This window comes from Oryctolagus cuniculus, chromosome 14, assembly GCF_051225735.1.
Source record: "Oryctolagus cuniculus isolate XC-2025 breed Fujian yellow rabbit chromosome 14, ASM5122573v1, whole genome shotgun sequence".
Classification (NCBI taxonomy): domain Eukaryota; kingdom Metazoa; phylum Chordata; class Mammalia; order Lagomorpha; family Leporidae; genus Oryctolagus; species Oryctolagus cuniculus.
In genome coordinates, this window is record NC_142880.1 from 24812068 (window position 1) to 24833784 (window position 21717).

General features: G+C 37.3%; 1 protein-coding gene across 1 annotated transcript in view; it reads right to left on the bottom strand.

The window, feature by feature from the left end:
* The window catches only part of LOC100357744 (solute carrier organic anion transporter family member 6A1), a 142525-nt gene that overhangs the window by 92668 nt on the left and 28140 nt on the right, over positions 1-21717 (bottom strand). Inside the window, exons 5-8 of the mRNA XM_089313354.1 lie at positions 19740-19861; positions 18809-18915; positions 9155-9299; positions 161-356 (exon numbers count right to left, since the gene is read on the bottom strand). Coding sequence (XP_089169480.1) covers positions 161-356; positions 9155-9299; positions 18809-18915; positions 19740-19861 — 570 coding nt within the window. The remainder of the gene's footprint in view (positions 1-160; positions 357-9154; positions 9300-18808; positions 18916-19739; positions 19862-21717) is intronic.

Sequence of the window (21717 nt, forward strand, 5' to 3'; positions counted from 1 at the left end):
TAATATGAAAGGTGAAACTATATTTCATATATCTTTCAAATACCAGTAACTCCAAGAATGATATTAAAACATAAGGGTTATTGAATAATAATTATTAATTAACTAAAGAATATATTATTGGGTGCTGATGTAAAATTATAATATACAAGGTTATATTTACCCATCATAATCTTCATTGATTCCAGCAAACTTCACTGAATCACAGTGTATAAAAATTAAAACCACAAGGGTTACTACTGATACAGCAGATGTGACCATCACAAATCTCATCAGGGCTTTGCAGGACATTTCTAACTTGGAAACAATGACACCTCCCAGAAGCTGGCCAAGGGCACCACCTGGAAGTAAAATAAGTCCTAAAAAAAAAGAGAGAGAGAAATACAGTTACAAAATAATTAGCTGGCAGCACAGAAAATTCAATACCCTCTTCTCTAAACCTATAGGAAACTACAATTTAAATTAAAAGACAAGGACACTTAAAAGCAAGATAAATACCACAGCAATAAACTAGAGAAATACAAACCTATGAATGAAGGCAAAGCCATAGACCTGTTGCACTCTAAGGCAATGATAGTGAAGTTTTGCTCCTATTCAATAATGGTGTCTAAAACAAAGCAGAAACTTATTCCAAGCAAAACAGAAGACGGGGGCTGTCTTAACAAGCTGCCTGGATTGTTGGCTGACTGCAAGAGGTATTGATGATAGTCACAAGATTCACAGGTTTGTGAATAAATATTGAAACAACCCAGCCATTGGTTCTATGAGTGCACTGAAATATGAGCAAGTTCTCCACAAAATGGAGCTCCAGAGTGGTCATTCTAGGATGTGGCTTTATATTCAAGCAAAAAAGAGCAGAAAGAGTCAAGCACAAGAATTAGAAAAAAGGAGTTGGGGGAGGGGAAACCCAATAAGACAAAAAGCAGATGAAGACAGCACAGTGAATTCATACATTGACAGTATCCCCTCTTACCTCCCCCAAAATACAACAATGATAGATTTACAGAGGACTACAGCAAGAGAAATATAAGACTAAAAACAAACAAAAACAATTCCAATAACTCCCATTTAAATTTATGTCACAGAAACACTTGACAAAGATCTCAAAATAAGCAATTTTATAATGCTCAAAAAATACATAGCATTAAAATCAAGTATCCCATAAAGAAGAAAGAACAAATAAGGAAACTAGATATTAAAAATAGAAAAAATACATTTACTGAAAGGCTGGTAGATGAGAAAAGAACAAATAAGACACCTGGATATTAAAACCAAAACAAATATAGTCACTGAGGGGCCAGTGTTGTGGCATCTAGCAAAGCCACTGCCTGCAATGTTGGCATCATGATCCTGTCCCAGCTGCTCCATGTCCTATGCAGCTCCATGCTAATGGCCTGGGAAAACAGCAGATGGTCCTGGTGCTTGGGTCCCTGCTACCTACGTGGGACACCCAGATGAAGTTCCTGGCTCCTTGCCTTGGCCTGACCCAGCCCCAGCTATTGTGGTCATTTGAGGAGTGAACAGTGGTTGGAAGCGCGTTCTCTCTCTCTCTCTCTCTCTCTCTCTCTCTCTCTCTCTCTCTCTCTCTTTCTCCCCCCACAGCCACAACTCTGACTTTCAGATAAATCAATAAATCAATTTTTTTTGTAAAAAAATGCTGTCACTGAAATTAAAACTCAAGTTTCACAATAATTTTAAGACTAGAAACAATTAAAAGTGAATTAGCCAGCTGGGGCTGTGGTGTAGTGGGTTAAGTCTTTGCCTGTGGTGCTGGCATTCCATAGGGGTGCTGATTTGAGTCCTGGCTGTTCTTCTGTTCCAGTTCTATGCTATGGCCTGGCAAAGCAATAGAAGACGGCCCAAATGCTTGGGCCCCTGCACCTACCTGGGAGACCCAGAAGAAGTTCCTGGCTCCTGGTTTCCAATCGGCCCAACTTTGGCCATTGCCATTATGTGGGAGTGTGAGAGAGCTAATAGAAGACCTTTATCAGTCTCTCCCTCTCTCTGTCTGTAATTCTACCTCTCAAATAAATAAATAAAATCTTTTTTTTTAAAAAAAAGAGAGAATGAATTCGTGAATTATGTTATTCACAGTGCGTACCTAAAATAAAGAAGAAGAAAGAAGAATAACCAAAATGAGCATGAGAAGAAAGTGAATACTGTGGAGAAGTCTGGCTAAAACATCATGAGACAGAAGCTCAGAGGATCAAGGTCAAATTCAAAGGTGGTCAGTCAGTCATGTGGATAGTATGTCTTCTTTTTTGGGGGCTAGAGTGAAACATGAAATTTTTTTCTTGAAAACAGATATTAACATCACAAGGTGAGGGGTTCATGACAATGAGCATAATGTGAAGGGAAAAAGGCAATTGTCATGTACATGGGATGGTTCAGCAAAGCAATATTCAGAATTATATAGCAAATGACTGATATCCACACAATTTTTACTCTTTCTCTACATATTAATTAAATAACACAAATAAGAGGGGAAAATGTGCTATTTGTCCTTCTTGATCTATCCTATTTCATTTAGCATAATGATCTCCAGTTCCATTCATTTTGATGCAAATAGCAGGCTTTCATTCTTTTTATGGCTGAATAATATTCTTTCCTATAAATTTATATCATACTTTTGTTATCCAAACGTTAGGTGATGGACATCTAGATTGATTCCATATATTTGATATTGTGAATTAAATGTTATAAACATGGAAGTGGGGGTATCTCTTTCATATGCTGATTTCTGTTTTTCCTTTGGATCTATTCCCAGGAACACTCCAATTATATGTAGCTGGGTTGTACGGTAGTTGCATTTTTGGCTGAGCAATCTCTACACTGTTTTCTGTAATGGTTGTAACAATTTGCCTTCCCACCAACAGTATATTACGGTAGCGCAAATAAAAAACACAGCTAGACATGGAGGGCTCCAAGATGGCAGAATAGGGAGGGAGCTCACTGATACTCAGGGAAAAGATAGTTAAATAAAAGTGGAGATACTGTAGTCTCAGGGAAGAGTTAGGGGAAAAACTCCAGAGGAAACTCTTCCAGAATTAGTAGGGCATGGTGGACCTACGTGGAGGGCACAGGTGCCCACAGCTTGGGATCTCAGCTGCCGAGTCTATGTATCAGCACTAGAAAGGGAGGTGAGGCGAAATAACAGTACCCTGAGACACTGGCAGAAAGAGCCTAGAGGGAACAAGGCTTGAAGCACAAGCCTTTAAAACACCACTTTTAGCGTTAAATTTTATTTATAGATATGTTAAGGGACTTAAAGGGAGACTTAGACTCCAATACAATAGTATTGAGGGACTTCATTACTCCACTTTCAGAAATAGACAAATCAACCGGACAGAAGATCAACAGGGAAACAGCAGATTTAATCAACACTATAGCCCAAATGCCATAAACAAGAGTGTCAAATTGTTAAGTCAACAACAGGAGTCACTGTGTACTTACTTCTCATGTGGGATCTCTGTCCTTAATGTTTTGTCCAATGTGAAGTAATGTTATAACTAGTACTCAAACAGTATTTTACACTTTGTGTTTCTGTGTGGGTGCAAACTGATGAAATCTTTACTTAATATATACTAAATCGATCTTCTGTATATAAAGATAATTGAAAATGAATCTTGATGAAAATGGAATGGGAGAGGGAGCGGGGGATGGGAGGGGTGCGGGTGGGAGGGAAGTTAAGGGGGTGAAAAGCCATTGTAATCCATAAACTGTACTTTGGAAAATCATGTTTACTAATAAAAGTTTAAAAAAAAAAACAAATCAATAAAATCAGAGATGAAAAAAGGAATGTAACAACAGACACCACAGAAATAAAAAGAATCATCAGAAATTACTACAAGGACTTGTATGCCAGCAAACAGGGAAATCTATCAGAAATGGATAGATTCCTGGATACATACAACCTATCTAAATTGAACCATGAAGACATAGAAAACCTAAACAGACCCATAACTGAGACAGAAATTGAAACAGTAATAAATGCCCTCCCAACAAAAAAAAAGCCTAGGACCAGATGGATTCTCTGCTGAATTCTATCAGACATTTAAAGAAGAACTAACTCCAATTCTTCTCAAACTATTCAGAACAATCGAAGAAGAGGGAATCCTCCCAAATTCTTTCTATGAAGCCAGCATCACCTTAATTCATATAACCTGAAAAAGATGCAGCATTGAAAGAGAATTATAGACCAATTTCCCTGATGAACATAGATGCAGAAATCCTGAATAAAATTCTGGCCAATAGAATACAACAACACATCAGAAAGATCATCCACCCAGACCAAGTGGGATTTATCCCTGGTATTCAGGGATGATTCAACGTTCGCAAATCAATCAATGTGATACACCACATTAACAAAATGCAGAAGAAAAACTGTATGATTTTCTCAATAGATGCAGAGAAAGCATTTGATAAAATACAACACCCGTTCATGATGAAAACTCTAAGCAAACTGGGTATGGAAGGAACATTCCTCAATACAATCAAAGCAATTTATGAAAAACCAACGGACGTCATCCTATTGAATGGGGAAAAGTTGGAAGCATTTCCACTGAGATCTGGTACCAGACAGGGATGCCCACTCTCACCGCTGCTACTCAATATAATAATGGAAGTGTCAGCCAGAGCCATTAGGCAAGAAAAAGAAAGCAAAGGGATACAAATTGGGAAGGAAGAAGTCAAACTATCCTCTTTGCAGAGGATATGATTCTTTATTTAGAGGATCCAAAGAACTCTACTAAGAGACTATTGAAACTCATAGAAGAGTTTGGCAAAATAGCAGGATATAAAATCAATGCACAAAAATCAACAACATTTGTAAACACAGGCAATGCCACGGCTGAGAAAGAACTTCCAAGATCAATCCCATTCACAATAGCTACAAAAACAATCAAATACCTTGGAACAAACTTAACCAAGGACCTCAAAGATCTCTATGATGAGAATTACAAAATCTTAAAGAAAGAAATAGAAGAGGATACCAAAAAATGGAAAAATCTTCCATGCTCATGGATTGGAAGAACCAATATCATCAAAATGTCCATTCTCCCAAAAGCAATTTATAGATTCAATGAGATACCAATCAAAATACCAAAGACATTCTTCTCAGATCTGGAAAAAATGATGCTGAAATTCATATGGAGGCACTGGAGACCTCGAATAGTTAAAGCAATCTTGTACAACAAAAACAAAGCCTGAAGCATCATAATACCTGATTTCCGGACACACACTACAGGGCAACTGTAATCACAACAGCATGGTACTGGTACAGAAACGGATGGATAGATCAATGGAACAGAATAGAAACACCAGAAATCAATCCAAACATCTATAGCCAACTTATATTTGATCAAGGTTCTAAAACCAATTTCTGAAGCAAGGATAATGTATTCAACAAATGGTGCTGGGAAAACTGGATGAAGCATGAAGTAAGACCCCTGTCTTACACCTTACACAAAAAATGGATTAAAGATACAAATCTATGACCTGACACCATCAAATTATTAGAGAACATTGGAGAAACCCTGCAAGATATAGGCACAGGCAAAGGCTTCTTGGAAAAGACACAGGCAGTCAAAGCCAAAATTAACAATTGGGATTACATCAAATTGAGAAGTTTCTGTACTTCAAAAGAAACAGTGAGGTAAGTGAAGTGGCAACCAACAGAATGGGAAAAATATTTGTAAACTTAGCAACCGATAAAGGTTTAATAACCAAAATCTACAAAGAGATCAAGAAACTCCACAACAACAAAACACACAACCCACTTAAGAGATGGGCCAAGGACCTCAATAGACATTTTTCAAAAGAGGAAATCCAAGTGGCCAACAGCCGCATGAAAAAATGTTCAGGATCACTTGCAATCAGGGAAATGCAAATCAAAACCACAATGAGATTTCACCTCACCCCGGTTAGAATGGCTCACATTCAGAAATCTACCAACAACAGATGCTGGTGAGGATGTGGGGAAAAAGGGACACGAACCCACTGTTGGTGGGAATGGAAACTGGTAAAGCCACTATGGAAGTCAGTCTGGAGATTCCTCAGAAACCTGAATATAACCCTACCATACAACCCAGCCATCCCACTACTTGGAATTCACCCAAAGGAAATTAAATTGGCAAACAAAAAAGTTATCTGCACCTTAATGTTTATTGCAGCTCAATTCACAATAGCTAAGACCCGGAACCAACCCAAATGCCCATCAGCAGTAGACTGGATAAAGAAATTATGGGACATGTATTCTGTAGAATACTATACAGCAGTAAAAAATATCAAATCTGGTCTTTTGCAACAAAATGGAGGAATCTGGAAAACATCATGGGCTGAGTGAAATAAGCCAGTCCCAAAGTGATAAATATCATATGTTCTCCCTGATCAGTGACAACTGAGCACCAAAAAGGAAACCTTGAAGTGAAATGGACACCTTGAGAACCAATGACTTGATCAACCCTTGTCCTGACTGTTGATGAACAACTTAATACTTTATCCCTTTTAGTATATTTTTGTTCTACTTAATACCATTGGTTGAACTCTGTAATTAACACACAATTATTCTTAGGTGTTTAAATTTAACTGAAAAGTGATTCCTGCTAAATAGAAGAGTGGGAACAAGAGAGGGAGGAGATGTACATTTCGGCACATGATCAATCGGACTTATACCTAATGGTAGAGTTAGAAATGTGCCAGGGGATTCCAATTCAATCCCAACAAGGTGGCATGTACCAATGCCATCTCACTAGTCAAAGTGATCAGTTTAAGTTCATAATTGATCATAATGATAGGAGTAAGAGTCAAAGGGATAACATAAACAAGACTAGTATCTGCTAATACTAACTGATAGAATAAAAAAGGAGATAACAATCCAACATGGGAAGCAGGACACACAGCAGACTCATAGAATGGCAGATGTCCTGAACAGCACTCTGGCCTCAGACTCAGCCCTTAAGGCATTCATATCTGGCTAAAAAGCCCATGAGAATATTATAGGCATGGAAAGCCAAGACACTCTGGGAAAAAAATGACCTAAATGAAAGATCTCTGTGTGTGAGATCCTAGTGGAAAGAACGGGTCATCAAAGAAGGAAGCAGCTTTCTTTGAAGGGAGGAAAGAACTTCCACTTTTATATGGCCTTATCTAAATAAGATCAGAGTTGTCGAACTCAAAAGGTCTCCATAGCCTTGGCAACTCATGACAAGAGCCTCAGGTGATTACTGACATCAGAAATAAGAGTGTCAAATTGTTAAGTCAACAACAGGAGTCACTGTGCACTTACTCCCCATTTAGGATCTCTGTCCTTAATGTGTTGTACTATGTGAATTAACGGTATAATTAGTACTCAAACAGTACTTTATACTTTGTGTTTCTGTGAGGGTGAAAACTGTTTAAATCTTTACTTAGTATATACTAAATTGATCTTCTGTATATAAAGATAATTGAAAATGAACCTTGATGTGAATGGGATGGGAGAGAGGGAGTGGGAGATGTGATTGTTGCAGGAGGGAGGAAGGTCATGGAGTGGGGGAGCTGCTATAATCCAAAGCTGAACTTTGGAAATTTATATTATTAAATAAAAGTTAAAAAAAGAAAAAAAAACAGGAAAAAACCACACTGCTAGAAGGACTACTCTAACATGTCTCCTTTATATGAGGTTGTAAAATGTCACTCAACCCCTCTTCTCTTCCATCCAGAACCCATAAACCCAGTCCAATATTGAGAAAAAATTATAAAATTTCTGTTAGAGGAAAATCTTACAAAATATAATACTAGCACTACAAGTATAAGACCATCAAAACAAAGCAAGATTGAGAAACCACCATCACCCAAAGGAGCGTCTGGAGAAAGACAGCTAAATATGATGTGTGTTTTTTTTAATTGTGAAACAGATTAGACAAAAATTGAGACTACCTGAATAAACTATTACTTTCAGTTAGTAAACATGTATTAGTACTGATTCATTAATTGTAACAACTCTACCGTACCAAAGAAAGGTGTTAGTAAAAGGGTAACTGGGGTGTTCGGTATCTATGGAAATGATCTGTAGCATCTTTGAAATACATTGGAAAAATTTTTAAATGTTTTTAAAAAGTAATATTTCTCTTAAAAAGATAATTAGAATAAAATAATGGCATCCATAAAACGTTTACAGCAGTTGTGCAAAAAGTAGTGAAGGAATACCCAAAAAAATGATGTTTGAAAAATTACAGCTAAGAATGAGAAATTTCATTCTGGGCATAAAAGTACTCTTGAACCATGAGGGAGCATTAAAATGCATTCTATTGCATAAGGAAACAAAGTAGGTAAACTACATATCAGAATAAAGCAAAAATTGCAATAGCCTGCATAGAAAATATTACCTAGAAATTTGTTTGAAAATATAGAAAATTTGTGTACTCTACTAAACATGGCCACACATAAAAATATACTTAGTAGTGAGGGTGTGAACTGTTAGTGAATACATAAAATTTCCAAAGGGGAAAAGTGATTAAAACATGAGTCAATCAATAGAAGATATGAAGGTAGAGTGGAAAAATAAATTAATTAAAAAGATAACAAATTAAAGTGATCAATTATTTTATTATACAAAAATTTACAACAATGGACAAATGGATGACTGTCAAAATGATGTTATCAAATTGGATATTTTGAGAAAATGAAACTTTGAAAATAGACTTCATATCCATTAGTATTATAGTAGATAAACAGTGATTTTTTTCTTAAATTGGGATACCATCACACTATTAACAATTATTAAATATGTCAATATAAATCTGAACAACATAATTTTTAATGACAAAAGAAACAGGAGAGTATGTATAAAACAACTCATGGATTTTAGAAATATTTTGTATATAGAAAAACACATGAGCACTAAAAATGTGTGAATCTGTATGAAAAGGATGATCGTAACTTCAAAAGAATATTGCCCATGCCTAGGAGGAAAAGGAATGGTCCGTAGAGAGGCACAGACGTCCTTACAAGATTTCATGTGTCAAAGAACATTGCAATGACGGCAAAGTGCCGTCATATTTTTATATCTGAGCAAACAACAAGTATGTCATTCCTGTATTTTCTGCTTATTTTAAATATTTCATATACATGAAAATCTTATAAAAATTTTTAAATAGGAATAATAAGGAAAGTCTACCTGAAATTATAGTTGCCACAGTGGGTGTTAATATAAACTGATTTTCTAAATATCTAGGCAAAAATTCAGAGGCTCCAATAAGAACTAAAGATTCTGATGCTTTGGACAGACATAGTAATATAAACACTGGATTCTTCATAAGAATCTGAAGCAGAAATATTATATATTAATAATTTTTGTTAGATCAAGGATACAAATTTATATATTAATAATCTACATAAATTTACCTTTCCCAGTCTAAACTGGAAAACACATATATTAAGTCATTCAAACAGAAATATACAGTTCATATTGATACAAATAGCAATCTTTCAATAGATATTTTTCATCAACCACAGATACTAGTTGACCATTTCTATTTTAATTTACTATACATACCATCTATAAATTTGTTTGTGATCTTGGTTACTTGTTGGAAAGATCTGGGGGGATGGGGCTGGCACTGTGGCATAGCAGGTTAAAGCCCTTGCCTGCAGCCCTGGCATCCCAAATGGATGCTGGTTCAAGTCCTGGATGTTCCACTTCCAATACAGCTTCCTGCTAATGTGACTTGGAAAGCAACAGACGATGGCCTAAGTCCTTGGGCCCCTGTACCCAGGTGGGAGACCCAGAGGAAGTTCCTGGCTCCAGCTATTGCTACCATTTGTGGGTACAGATCACTCTTTCAGATTCTGATTTCATCTCCTTTGGGTGAATTCCCAGGATTGGGATGGCTGGGTGATATGATAGATCTATTTTCAGATTTCTGAGAAATCTCCATAATGTCTTCCATGGTGGTTGTACTAGTTTATGTTCCCAAAAAATGTATTAAGGTGTATTTTTCACCACATGCTTGCAAAGATTTATTGTTTTTTGACTTTTGGATAGCAATTCTGATGGGGTGAGGTACAATATTGTGGTTTTTATTTGCATTTCCATAATAGCTAATGATACTGACCATTTTTGCATGAATCTTTTCATCATCTGAATTTCACACTTTGAAAAATGCCTAGCCATGTCATTACCCATTTCTTAACTGAATTGCTTGTTTTGATGCTTGAGTCTCTTGAGCTCTTCATAGATCCTGGATATTAATGCTTTATCAGATTCATAGCTTGCAAATATTCTCTTCCATTCTGTTGTTTGCCTCTTTACTTTTGTTGAGTGTTTCTTTTGCAGAAGCTTCTTATTTTGATGTGATCCTTTTTGTCTGTGTTTGCCTTTATTGCCTCTGCTTCTGAAGTCTTTTCCACAAAGTGTTTCCCTATGCCAGTGTCTTGTAGAGTTTTCCCAAAGTTCTCTAGCCATTTGATGGTATTGGGTCATAGATTTATGTCCTTGATCAATTTTGAGTGGATTATGGTTTAAGATTGTAAGGTAGGGATATTGTTTCATCCTTCTGCATGGGTAAGTCCAATTTTCCCAGCAATATTTGTTGAAGAGACTCTTCTTTCTCCTGGTACTGAATTTAGCTCATTTATCAAAGATTAGTTGGGTGTAGATTGATTTCTGGGGAATAAATCTGCTTCACTAGTCTACACATCTACTTTGGTGACAGTACCAAGCTGTTTTGATTATAACTGCTCTGTAGCATGTCTTGAAATATAGTATTGTCATGTGTCACTCCCCCTGTTCGTGGAGGAACGACACAGGACCCTGCGCTGTTCTTTTGTCTGCTCGGCCCTCCCCGGGTTTGCTGCTGGTTCTTCCCGGGTTGGCTACCGACCCTTCCACCTCCGTGGAAGGGCAGTTCCCCCTGCCACTTTCCCCACTTCCGCGGGGGAGCGGCACACCGCCGACCGGCTCTCTCGGGGGCTGCTCAGATGTTCCCCTTAGATGTTCCTGGTGCATGTTGTCTCTCTCCTCCTTTATAGTCCTCTTCCACCAATCCTAACTCTGCTACCCACACGCCGAGTACGCTGCTCTCCTGCAATCAGGAGCAGGATCAGCTCCTGCAGGTCATCACTCAAGTTGGTGAGAGGCAGCTGCGTAGAAGCTGTTTACTCCTCTCCCAGCGCCATATTGTGGGAGAGCAGATGTATAGAATAAGTCTTAATTCCAGTAACAGTCTAGTCCGAGTTGCTCCCCACAGTCATGCATCCAGATTTGTTTTTGTTGTTTAAGATTGCTTTAGCTTTTCAAGGTCTCTTGTGATTTCATATGAATTTTAGCAGCATTTTTTTCCTAGATCTGAGAAGAATGCCCTTCATAATTTGATTGGAATCACATTGAATCTGTAAATTGCTTTGGGTTGTATGGACTTTTTGATGATATTAATTCAATGTCATGAACATGGAAGATTTTTCCATTGTTTTGTGTCACCCTCTATTACTTTATGTAATGTTTTTAATTTTCATTGTAGAGGTCTTTCACATCCTTGATTAAACTGATTATAAAATATTCAAATTTTTCATAGCTACTGTGAATGGGGCTCATCTTACAAATTCTTTCTCAGCCATATCATTGTATATAATAAGGCTATTGATTTTGTGAGTTGAATTTACATCCTGCAACTTTACCAAACCCTCTTACAAGTTCCAATAGTCTCTTAGTGGAATCTTAAATAGGATCTTGTCAGAAAACTGGGATAATTTGACTTCTTCCTTTCCATTTGTATCCTTTTGATTTCTTTTTCTGGCCTAATGGTTTTGACTAACTTTCAGAACTATACTGAATAGCAACGGTGAAAGTGGGCACCCTTGTCTGGATCTTACTGGAGATGCTTGCAACTATTCCCCATTCAATATGACACTGGCTGTGGGTTTGTCATATATTGCCCTATTTGTGTTGAGGAGTATTCTTCTATACTAAATTTGCTTAAGGCTTTTATAACAAAAAGTAGGTTATATTTTATCAAAGGTCTTCTTTGCATCCATTTAGATAATCATATGGTTATGGTTTTATTCTATAATTTGTTAATATTATGTATCACATTTATTGATTTGCATTTGTTGAACCATCCCTGTATACCACAGACAGATTCCACTAGATTTGGTGAATGAGACTTCTTATATGTAATTGGATTAGATTAGCTAGTGTTTTGTTGAGGATTTTTGTGTCTGTGTTCATCAATAATACTGGCCTATAGTTCTCTTTGTTGTATCTTTTTCTGGTTTTAGAATTAATGAGATGCTGGCCTCATAGAAGGAATTTAGGGAGATTCTCTCTGTTTAAAATGTTTTGATAGTTAAAGAAGAAAGGTAATTATTTCTTCAAAGGTTTGGTAGAATTCAGCAGTGAAGCCATCTGGTCCTGGGCTTTTCTTTGTTGGGAGGGTCTTTATAACTGATTGAATTTCTACTTTGGTTATTGGTCTATCTAGGCTTTCTCTATAATAATGACTCATTTTGGTAGATTGTATGTGTTCAGGAATCTATCCATTTCTTCTAGATTTTACAATCTGTTGGTATATAACTGTTTGTAGCAATTCCTAATGATTCATTTTATTTCTGTGGTATCCATTGTAACATCTCCTTTTTCATCTCTGATTTTATTAATTTGAGTCTCTCCCTTTTGGGGGAGGGGAGCTTAGTTGGGCCAATGGTGTATCAATTTTGTTTACTTTTTTTTTTATTAAAAAACCAGCTCTGTGTGTCGCTGACCTTTTATATTGCTTTTTTTTGTTTTCAATTTTATTTTTTTCTATTTTTAATTATTTCTTTCCTTCTACTAATTTGAGGTTTGGTTTGTTCTTGTTTTTCTAGGTCCTTGAGATGCATTGATAGCTCATTTATTTGATATCTTTCCAATCCCTTGATGTAGGCACTAGTTGCTATAAACTCCACTCTAAGCACTGCTTTTACTTCATTCCATGTTCTGATATACAGTGATGTCATCTTCTTTCATTTCTAGCATTTTTTATTTCTCTTTTGATTTTATCTATGGCCCATTGTTTATTGAGGAACATGTTGTTCAGTTTCTATGTGTGCATATATTCTAGTGTTTCTTAGATTGTTAATTCCCAGTCTTTCTATTGTGGTCAGAAAAAATATATCATATGATGTAAATTTTTTTTTAAATTTTTGAGACTTGTTTTATGGCCTAGCATATGGATTATCCTAAAGAAAGTTCCATACACTGATAAAAAGAATGTGTATTCTGCAACTGTGGGACAAAATGTTCTGTAGATATCAATTAGATAGATTTGGTCCGTATTAGTTGTGTTGTTTCTTTGTTGATATTTTTATAATTGATCAGTTCAGGATGAAAGTGGGTGTTAAAGTCTCCTGTTATTATTGTGTTATAATCTACATCTCCATTTAGATCCATTAGCATTGGTGTTAATTAGCCAGGCACCCTGGAATTGGGTGAATATATATTTATTATAGTCACATCTCCCTGTTGAATTGATCCCTTAATCATTACATAAAGCCCTTCTCTGACTCCTTTAACAGCTTTTATGTTAAAGTCTATTTTTTATGATACTAGGATAGTTACACTTAGTCATTTTTCTTTTCATTAGTATGAGATATTTTTTTCCATCCTTTCACTTTCACTCTGCGTGTATCTTTCTTGGTGAGATGTATTTCTTTCAGGCAGCAAATAGATGGGTCTTGTTTTTTAATCCATTTACCCAAGTCTACATCTTTTATTAGAGAATTTAGGCCATTTACATTCAAAGTTATTATTGATAGTAATGACTTCTTCCTGCCATTTTCCTTAAATATTCCTATTGTTCATTTTGGATTTCTTTTGTATCTTTACTAGGAGATTTCCTGCCTTCACATTCTTTCATAATGATGACTACTGTTCTCTGTTTCTGTGTATATCACATCATAAGTATCATATAAGGCTGAAAGAGTGGTGACAAAATCTTTCAATTTCCGTTTATTTTGTAAGATCATCTTCATTTATAAATGAGAGCTTTGCTGGGCATGGCATTCTGGGTTTCTGGGTTGACAGATTTTTTTTTTCTCATTTAAGACTTGGACTATGTCTCTCCATCGCTCATAGCTTGTAGGGTTTCTGATGAGAAATCAGCTGTGAGTCTAATCAGGGATCCTCTAGAGGTAATCTTTCATACATATTTAAGAAACTTTTCTTTATGTTTTATTGGTGTAAGCTTGACTATAACGTGTTGTTGTGAAGTTCATCTCTGATCACGTCTATTAGGAGTTCTATGTCCTTCCAGCATTAGGTTTTTCCAATCTCCAAATTAGGGAAGTTTTCTATTATGTTTGGTCATTTGATAGTATACCATAAATCTTGAACATTACTTTCAGTTTTTCTAAGTTTTCTTCTTTTTCTCATCCTCCTCCTCTGTTTCCTCCTCCTTCTCTATATTGCCTGACAGATATTTCCAAAGATTTGTCTTCTAACCAGATATTCTTTGTTCTGCCTTACCAAGTCTGTTGTTAAGGCTTTCCACTGTATTTTCTATTTGACATGCTGAATTCTTCATTTCTAATATTTCAGTTTGATTTCTCTTTAATATCTCTATTTCCCAGAAAATTTTAATCCATGTCATGTGTTAATTTCTTTATCTCATGCATTTGCTTGTCTGTGTTGTTCAGTAAACTTATGATCATTCTTTTGAATTCCTTTTGATGCATTTCATCAATCTCTACATCTTCACATTCTAATATTGAAGTGTTGCTGTGTTTCTTTTGGGGAGTTATATTGTCTTTCTTGTTGTTTCTTGTGTTTCTGTGTTTAGTTTTAGGCATTTCTAGGAAACATCTGGTTTTCTCCTCTGATGGATTTTATCTTTAAAATATGCCTCTGTGGCTTAGTGGAGATTCTGGTCCTTCAGTCTATATCCAGAGATGTATGCTGGGTGGAGCCAGGGAACTCAGGTCAGGGCTTGAGGGTAGGACAAGAGACTAGGGTGACACCCAAGTTGGGCATGGTAGACCTCCTCTATTGCCAGCAGGGAGGAGGGTATGATCTGGTGTGATTACAGCCTCATCCTCTCTCTGTCAATAGTGCCTGGGGTTAGCCCACAGTTGTTATATACCCTATCCACACTGGCACATGAGCCACACAAAGGATCTGTGTCTCTCAGTACCACAAGGCTGCCCCATCCACAGAGAGGAATTCCCAGAGCCAGCTGCCTGTCAGTGCTCCACCTTGGCTGTTTGAGTCTAGGTGCCTGTGATAAAGTAGGAAGAGAGGAGTACCTCCTAGTCCTCAGTGGATGCCCTGACCCCTGCCAAAAATCTAGACCAAACTCACAGTCAATGGGAAGATGGATTTATCCCTCTGGTTAGAATCCCCTAGTAGCACAAACGTGTGAGACACATAGTCAATGGGCACCCTTCTTGGGGGATGAGAAGAAAGAAATGTTCTCTCCCTTTATGGGGTTAGGTGGGCACCCTGCCTCGCACAAGTGCTTCAGGCTGGACTCGAAGTCAGTGTGGTCCACAGTGTTCTGCTTCAGGCAATGTTACAGTGGCATGGGCTGCTGCAGTCTTCTCTCACCTCACTTCAAGAAGCTGACAACTCCTCCAGCCCCCAGCCAAGGGGTCACTGGTGGTGTCCCTGCTCACTGCTGTGTAGTTATACTGTTCATGATGCTCCATGGCTTATCTCCTCTTTCCACAGACTTCCCCTGCAAACTTCTCTCTAACTCTCTTCTGGGAATGCAACCACTCCGCCTTTCCTCAGTTACGTTCCCGTGGTCAAAGTAAGCTTGTGTGGATGCCCAGGAACCGGTTGGTAACTGGAACCACCTCTGAACTCTTCTGATTATGAAAATACTTTCAGATCCTCAGGAATATATCAGAACCTTCAAAGTCCAATGTCATTGCACAGATGTACATTTTAAATGTTTGACCCATCTGTTGTTGCCCCAGTAAGAAGTGATGCCTCTAGTGGCTGTGAAGTTGACCTTTCATACCTGTTTGCCACCGATATCATTATTGTTGACTATAATGCCCCTGATTTTCCATGAGGCCACAAATCAGATCACTCACCTCCTATGGCAGGAAGACTGCCAGCCTTCACACTGATCAGACCATGGAAGTAAAGGAAAAGGGAACAATTTAAATGACACAGATCTCATTCTTCCAAACAAAGCTCACGAAATTTTCTTGAATAAATGCTTTGGGCTTGTTTTACGCCTCTGGTTAATTTCCACAATTTTGAAATGGTCATTGACAGTTACACCAATTTCACCATCGTTTTTTGGAGGTGAGGATTTGCCAAGGCCCTTATTCTGCCGTCCTAGAAGTCCCACCTTCTGACAAACATTAGAGGAAGACATCCTCCAGCTACTGAAGCACACAAGTAGAAGCCTAAGAAGTTGTTATCAGGTAACTATATTATTTTTTTATCCTAATAGTAATGAACAAAGCACACTATTTCCAAGAGATAAATATTGGAATCCACCTGTTATTGTTTCTTGTGTATCAATAATGTAAAAAAAAATAAAAATCAAAGCTTAAAACATTTATGTTTAAATTTTGTGATGTTTCTATAAATGTTATCTTAATCATTAACAACATAAAAGAGTTTATCATTAATTGCATTATTTTTGTTTTATTAAAATATGTACATGTACTATTTATAAAAATTAAAATTACAGGGCTGGCGCCATGGCTCACTTGGTTAATCCTCCACCTGCAGTGTCGGCAGCCCATATGGGCACCGTGTTCTAGTTCCAGTTACTCCTCTTCCAGTCCAGCTCTCTGCTGTGGCCCGGGAAGGCAGGGGAGGATGGCCCAAGTGCTTGGGCCCCTGCACCCGCATGGGAGACCAGGAGGAAGCACCTGGCTCCTGGCTTCGGATTGGCGCAGCATGGGCCATGGCAGCCAATTGGGGAGTGAACCAACGGAAGGAAGACCTCTCTTTCTCTCTGCCTTTCTTCTCTCTGTATAACTCTGACTTTCAAATAAATAAATAAAATATTTTTAAAAATAACAAGAGTGTCAATTTGTTAAGTCAACAACAGGAGTCACTGTGCACTTACTCCTCATGTAGGATCTTTGTCCTTAGTGGGCTGTACATTGAGATTTAATGCTATAACTAGTACTCAAACAGTATTTTTCACTTTATGTTTCTGTGTGGGAGCAAACTGTTGAAATCTTTACTTAATGTATGCTAAACTGATCTTCTGTATATAAAGAGAATAGAAAATGAATCTTGATGTGAATGGAAGGGGAGAGGGAGTGGATAAGGGGAGGGTTGCGGGTGGGAGGGACGTTATAGGGGGGAAGCCATTGTAATCCATAAGCTGTACTTTGGAAATTTATATTCATTAAATAAAAGTTTAAAAAAATTAAAATTACATAAAAATCTCAATGGGAAATCATCAACTACTGTGAATGGTTCAGAAGTTCATAAAAAATAAACATTAGGTGAATAGAAACAAGTAAAAAGATTTCTGATTTTATACAATATATCCATTCATTTTTTGAATAATCAGACTAATATTATAAAAAGCATGATACATATATGTGTGTATACATTGCATACATAAATTATAATAAATATCTATCAAAGTGCTAAGGAGGGAGAAATATTTTGCCTAGAAATATTTAGTAGGATCTGACAAAGATGTTTTCTTAGAATGCAGAAGAAATGTAAGGATATTTGAAGTAAAGAAATTATCTATATAAATTCACAGAACCATAGAAGGGCCAAATGAGTCCAGGAAAGAAGAAGTTTAACCAGAGTATGTGTCAGACAGGGATAAAATTCTGAGGAAATGAGGGAAGAAAATTCAGTTGATACTTTTTTTTTCTTTCAAGATTTATTGGAAAGTCAGAGTTACATAGAGAGAGAGAAGCAGAGGAAGAGAGTGAGAGAGGTCTTCTATCTGCTGGTTCATTCCCCACTTGGCCGCAAGGCCCGGAGCTGCGCCTGTTCTGAGGCGAAGAGCCAGGAACTTTCTCCAGATCTTCCCACATGGGTGTAGGGGCCCAAGGACTTGGGCCATCTCCCACTGCTTTCCCAGGCCATGGCAGAGAGCTGGATTGGAAGTGGAGCAGCCAGGACTTGAACCGGCACCCATATGGGATGCCGGCACTGCAGGCGACAGCTTTACCCACTACACCATAGTATCGGTCCCCAGTTGACACTTTCACAAAGAGTCTGGAAAGTCCCACTAAAAACTTGTGAAATTCATCTGTCATGTAATCTGGGCAGGAACTTGATAAAATTGGTGAGGACTACAATTCTGTAGGCAGCATAGAGAATAAAGTTATGAGTAGGAGAAAATAAGTTAAAAATAATATTAATATTTTGAAGTTTTTATTTTTTCATTCCATAGTATCTGTACCTTAGGCTTTACTTCCCATCTAGAGAAACAAAGAGCTCTTCTCCACTGACACTGAGATATTTTCTGTGACATGATGCTTGTGGGAGTATTTGTTAACTTCTGGAGTTCTCTTCAATGTCATTTAAACAAAATAAAAACCGTAAGGTTTACACTTACACATTATCTGATTAAATGCCTTATTTATTTTCATAGGGGAGAAACAAACACAAAATACTATAAACATAAAGTTAAAAGAAATAGGAAGAAAAGATCAGATACCTTTCTATAACACTAGTGAAGTTCTTGGCAATGCTATTTATGTAAGCTAGGCCCTATTCTGCGTTATCTGGAAATCTAACAAGACAAGTAAGAGGCTCTAGCTTTAAGTTTACAACTTTATTGGTTATTTTCTTAAGTCCATTATTATAAAACTATATAATTCAACTTAATCAGGTTGTACACATAAAATACTTTACCCAAAGTGCAGCAAACAAATCCTTGATACTAGTTCCAAATTCCTTATCTTTGAGATTGTCACTTGAATAAGTCTTTTTACACTTCCCAGCTGTTATCTTTGCTGTACCTACATGTTAACAATTATTTAAAAAAAAAACTTATGGCATGTTCAAAAACATAAAACATGAATAAAACACACAAACACACACCCTAATCCTAATAATCCCAGTATTCCCTGGAATTGCAAGTGAGCTATTTTTGAAGAATTGATCAACTTAATTAAAAGACACCTTCTTATAAAACGGTCTTGTCCTCAAGAACATTCTGTGATGACAAAAATAATCTATATTTGTACCATCCAGTACTACAAGCCATTAGTTGAATGTGGCTACTAAATTTTTGAAATGTACCTCCTATGACTGAATAAATGGACTTTTGACTTAGCCTAAAATTTAAGTAGCCACATTTGGCATGTGGCTATCATATTTTGCAGCACAACCCTGGAATATAAAAGAATAATCTTTGATAGTATCAAAAATATTTTGTACCATCAAAATATACTGTTGTACTTCTCTCACTACATGTATTTTTAGTGTTACCAAAATAAGTTTAAGGATGATTATTTCTTCCAACAGTTGAATGAAATACATATATTAAATGATGCGAGTTAAATAGATTTAAATATATTTCATTTTTTAAAAAATACCATCTGGCCTCTAGATATAAAACATTTTGAAAGGAAATAATGAGAAGCAAAAATATGTAGTAATGAGACTGTGGCGTGAAAATGAAATATTTGGTGACACTGCATCTCTATGACAGGCCACTGCATGTGGAAGTGGCATAGTCATGAAGAAATGTAGCTCATCCGCAGGCTGAGGAAGGGAGTTGAGGAGGGCAGTAGGGGGAAACAGTTATCTCCAATTTAATAAATGAGAATTGTGTAGTCACCTGCTATATTACGTGGAAAGCACAACAGTGGTATTAATGTAGACCATGCAATAAGAGAGGCAAGAAGAAAACTATTCCACCAATTCCACCAGAGTTTTAGATTACCACCACGACCCATGTTGCTATAACAGAGAGAAATGAAAAATTTCAACTTTGGGTGTTTTATTAAAAACTAAGTCATAATCAGAGAGAGAAAAGAAACTTTATACGTGAATTTGTCACTGTTGTTTGCTGATTTTGTTGAGGCAGAGTGCTAGCAAGTCCTCCAATTATGTTTCTCTCTTCTTGCTGGATACTAATCTTTGCCCTTTCCTTCCTTTCCCTGGCACTGCTATGGTGAAACAGCAGGCTCGCTCTTTCCTGCTTGACTTTTTTCTCTACCAGAGTCATGTATTTAGAAGACTATACCTTTAACCCTTTCTTTAAAATCATGCCTTGCCTGGACTGGACTGCTCCTTGCTCTCCACTACAGCTCTGGCTGGGCTGTTGCAGGCATTTAGGGAGTGAACAGGATCTCTCCCTTACACCCATAATTAATAAATAAATAAACCTTGCCCCTTTAAATGAAGCACCTAGACTTTTATGGCAAACCCAGCCTTGTAATTTCCACAACTGATCCTTTGGCATTTGACCCTTAATATCACATACATTTTGAATGCCTTTCTTCTAGTCCCTTAAATCAATTCCCAGCTTTGGTGTGGATTCCTCCTTCTAGTGATTATTCCCAATTACTGTTAAGACTGCTTGTTAAGCTCTCTGTCTTCTGTCTTCACAGGTGACTATTGGCAACCAAGACCTGGCACATCCACTGCCTTTCATACAATGAGGAGAATGTGCCCACATTCTACAAGACTACAAACTCTAACTCATGATGACATGGCATTGCAATCTTGATTTATAGTATCTGCCAGTCATATGTGGTTACACGCAGAGATCAACTCTGGATTTTCACTAGAGCTGTAAGATTCTTTCCTAACTATAATATCAAGTTAATATTATAGCTAACTATAATATGTAGTATATTATAATAACAATATAATCGTAACTATAATAGTTCAAAGGATTTTTTGCTTCACTTTTGAACCCAGCTATGCATTCTAACTATATACATTATGCTATTGCATATGATATGATTATTACATGTTTATTTCATTGTATAGCAAGATGACCCACAGAAATCAACTTAGAAAACTATAAAGTGTAAGCGAAGAATTTGATAAGGTTACAATACAGCAGAAATCACATTAGAGATAAAAGAATTAAGTCTAGGCTTAACTAGGCTAATCCTCCACCTGCGGTGCCGCACCCCGGGGTTCTAGTCCTGGTTGGGGCACCAGATTCTGTCCTGGTTGCTCCTCTTCCAGTCCAGCTCTCTGCTGTGGCCCAGGAAGGCAGTGGAGGATGGCCCAAGTGCTTGGGCCCTACGCCTGCATGGGAGACCAGGAGGAAGCACCTGGCTTCCTGGCTTCGGATTGGCTCAACACGCCGGCAGTAACAGCCATTTGGGGGGTGAACCAACAGAAAGGAAGACCTTTCTTTCTGTCTCTCTCTCTCTCTCTCACTGTCTAACTCTGCCTGTCAAAAACAAAAACAAAAATAAGAGAAAGGTACTTCCACTTTGACCATGGCCTTGTCTAAATATGATCAGAGTTGGTGAACTCAGGGGGCTCATGACAAGAGCCTAGGGTGATTACTGAGGCCATAAACAAGAGTGTCAATTTGTTAAGTCAACAACAGGAGTCACTGTGCACTTACTCCTCATGTAGGATCTCTGTCCTTAGTGTGCTGTACATTGAGATTTAATGCTATAACTAGTACTCAAACAGTATTTTTCACTTTATGTTTCTGTGTGGGAGCAAACTGTTGAAATCTTTACTTAATGTATGCTAAACTGATCTTCTGTATATAAAGAGAATAGAAAATGAATCTTGATGTGAATGGAAGGGGAGAGGGAGTGGGAAAGGGGATAGTTGCGGGT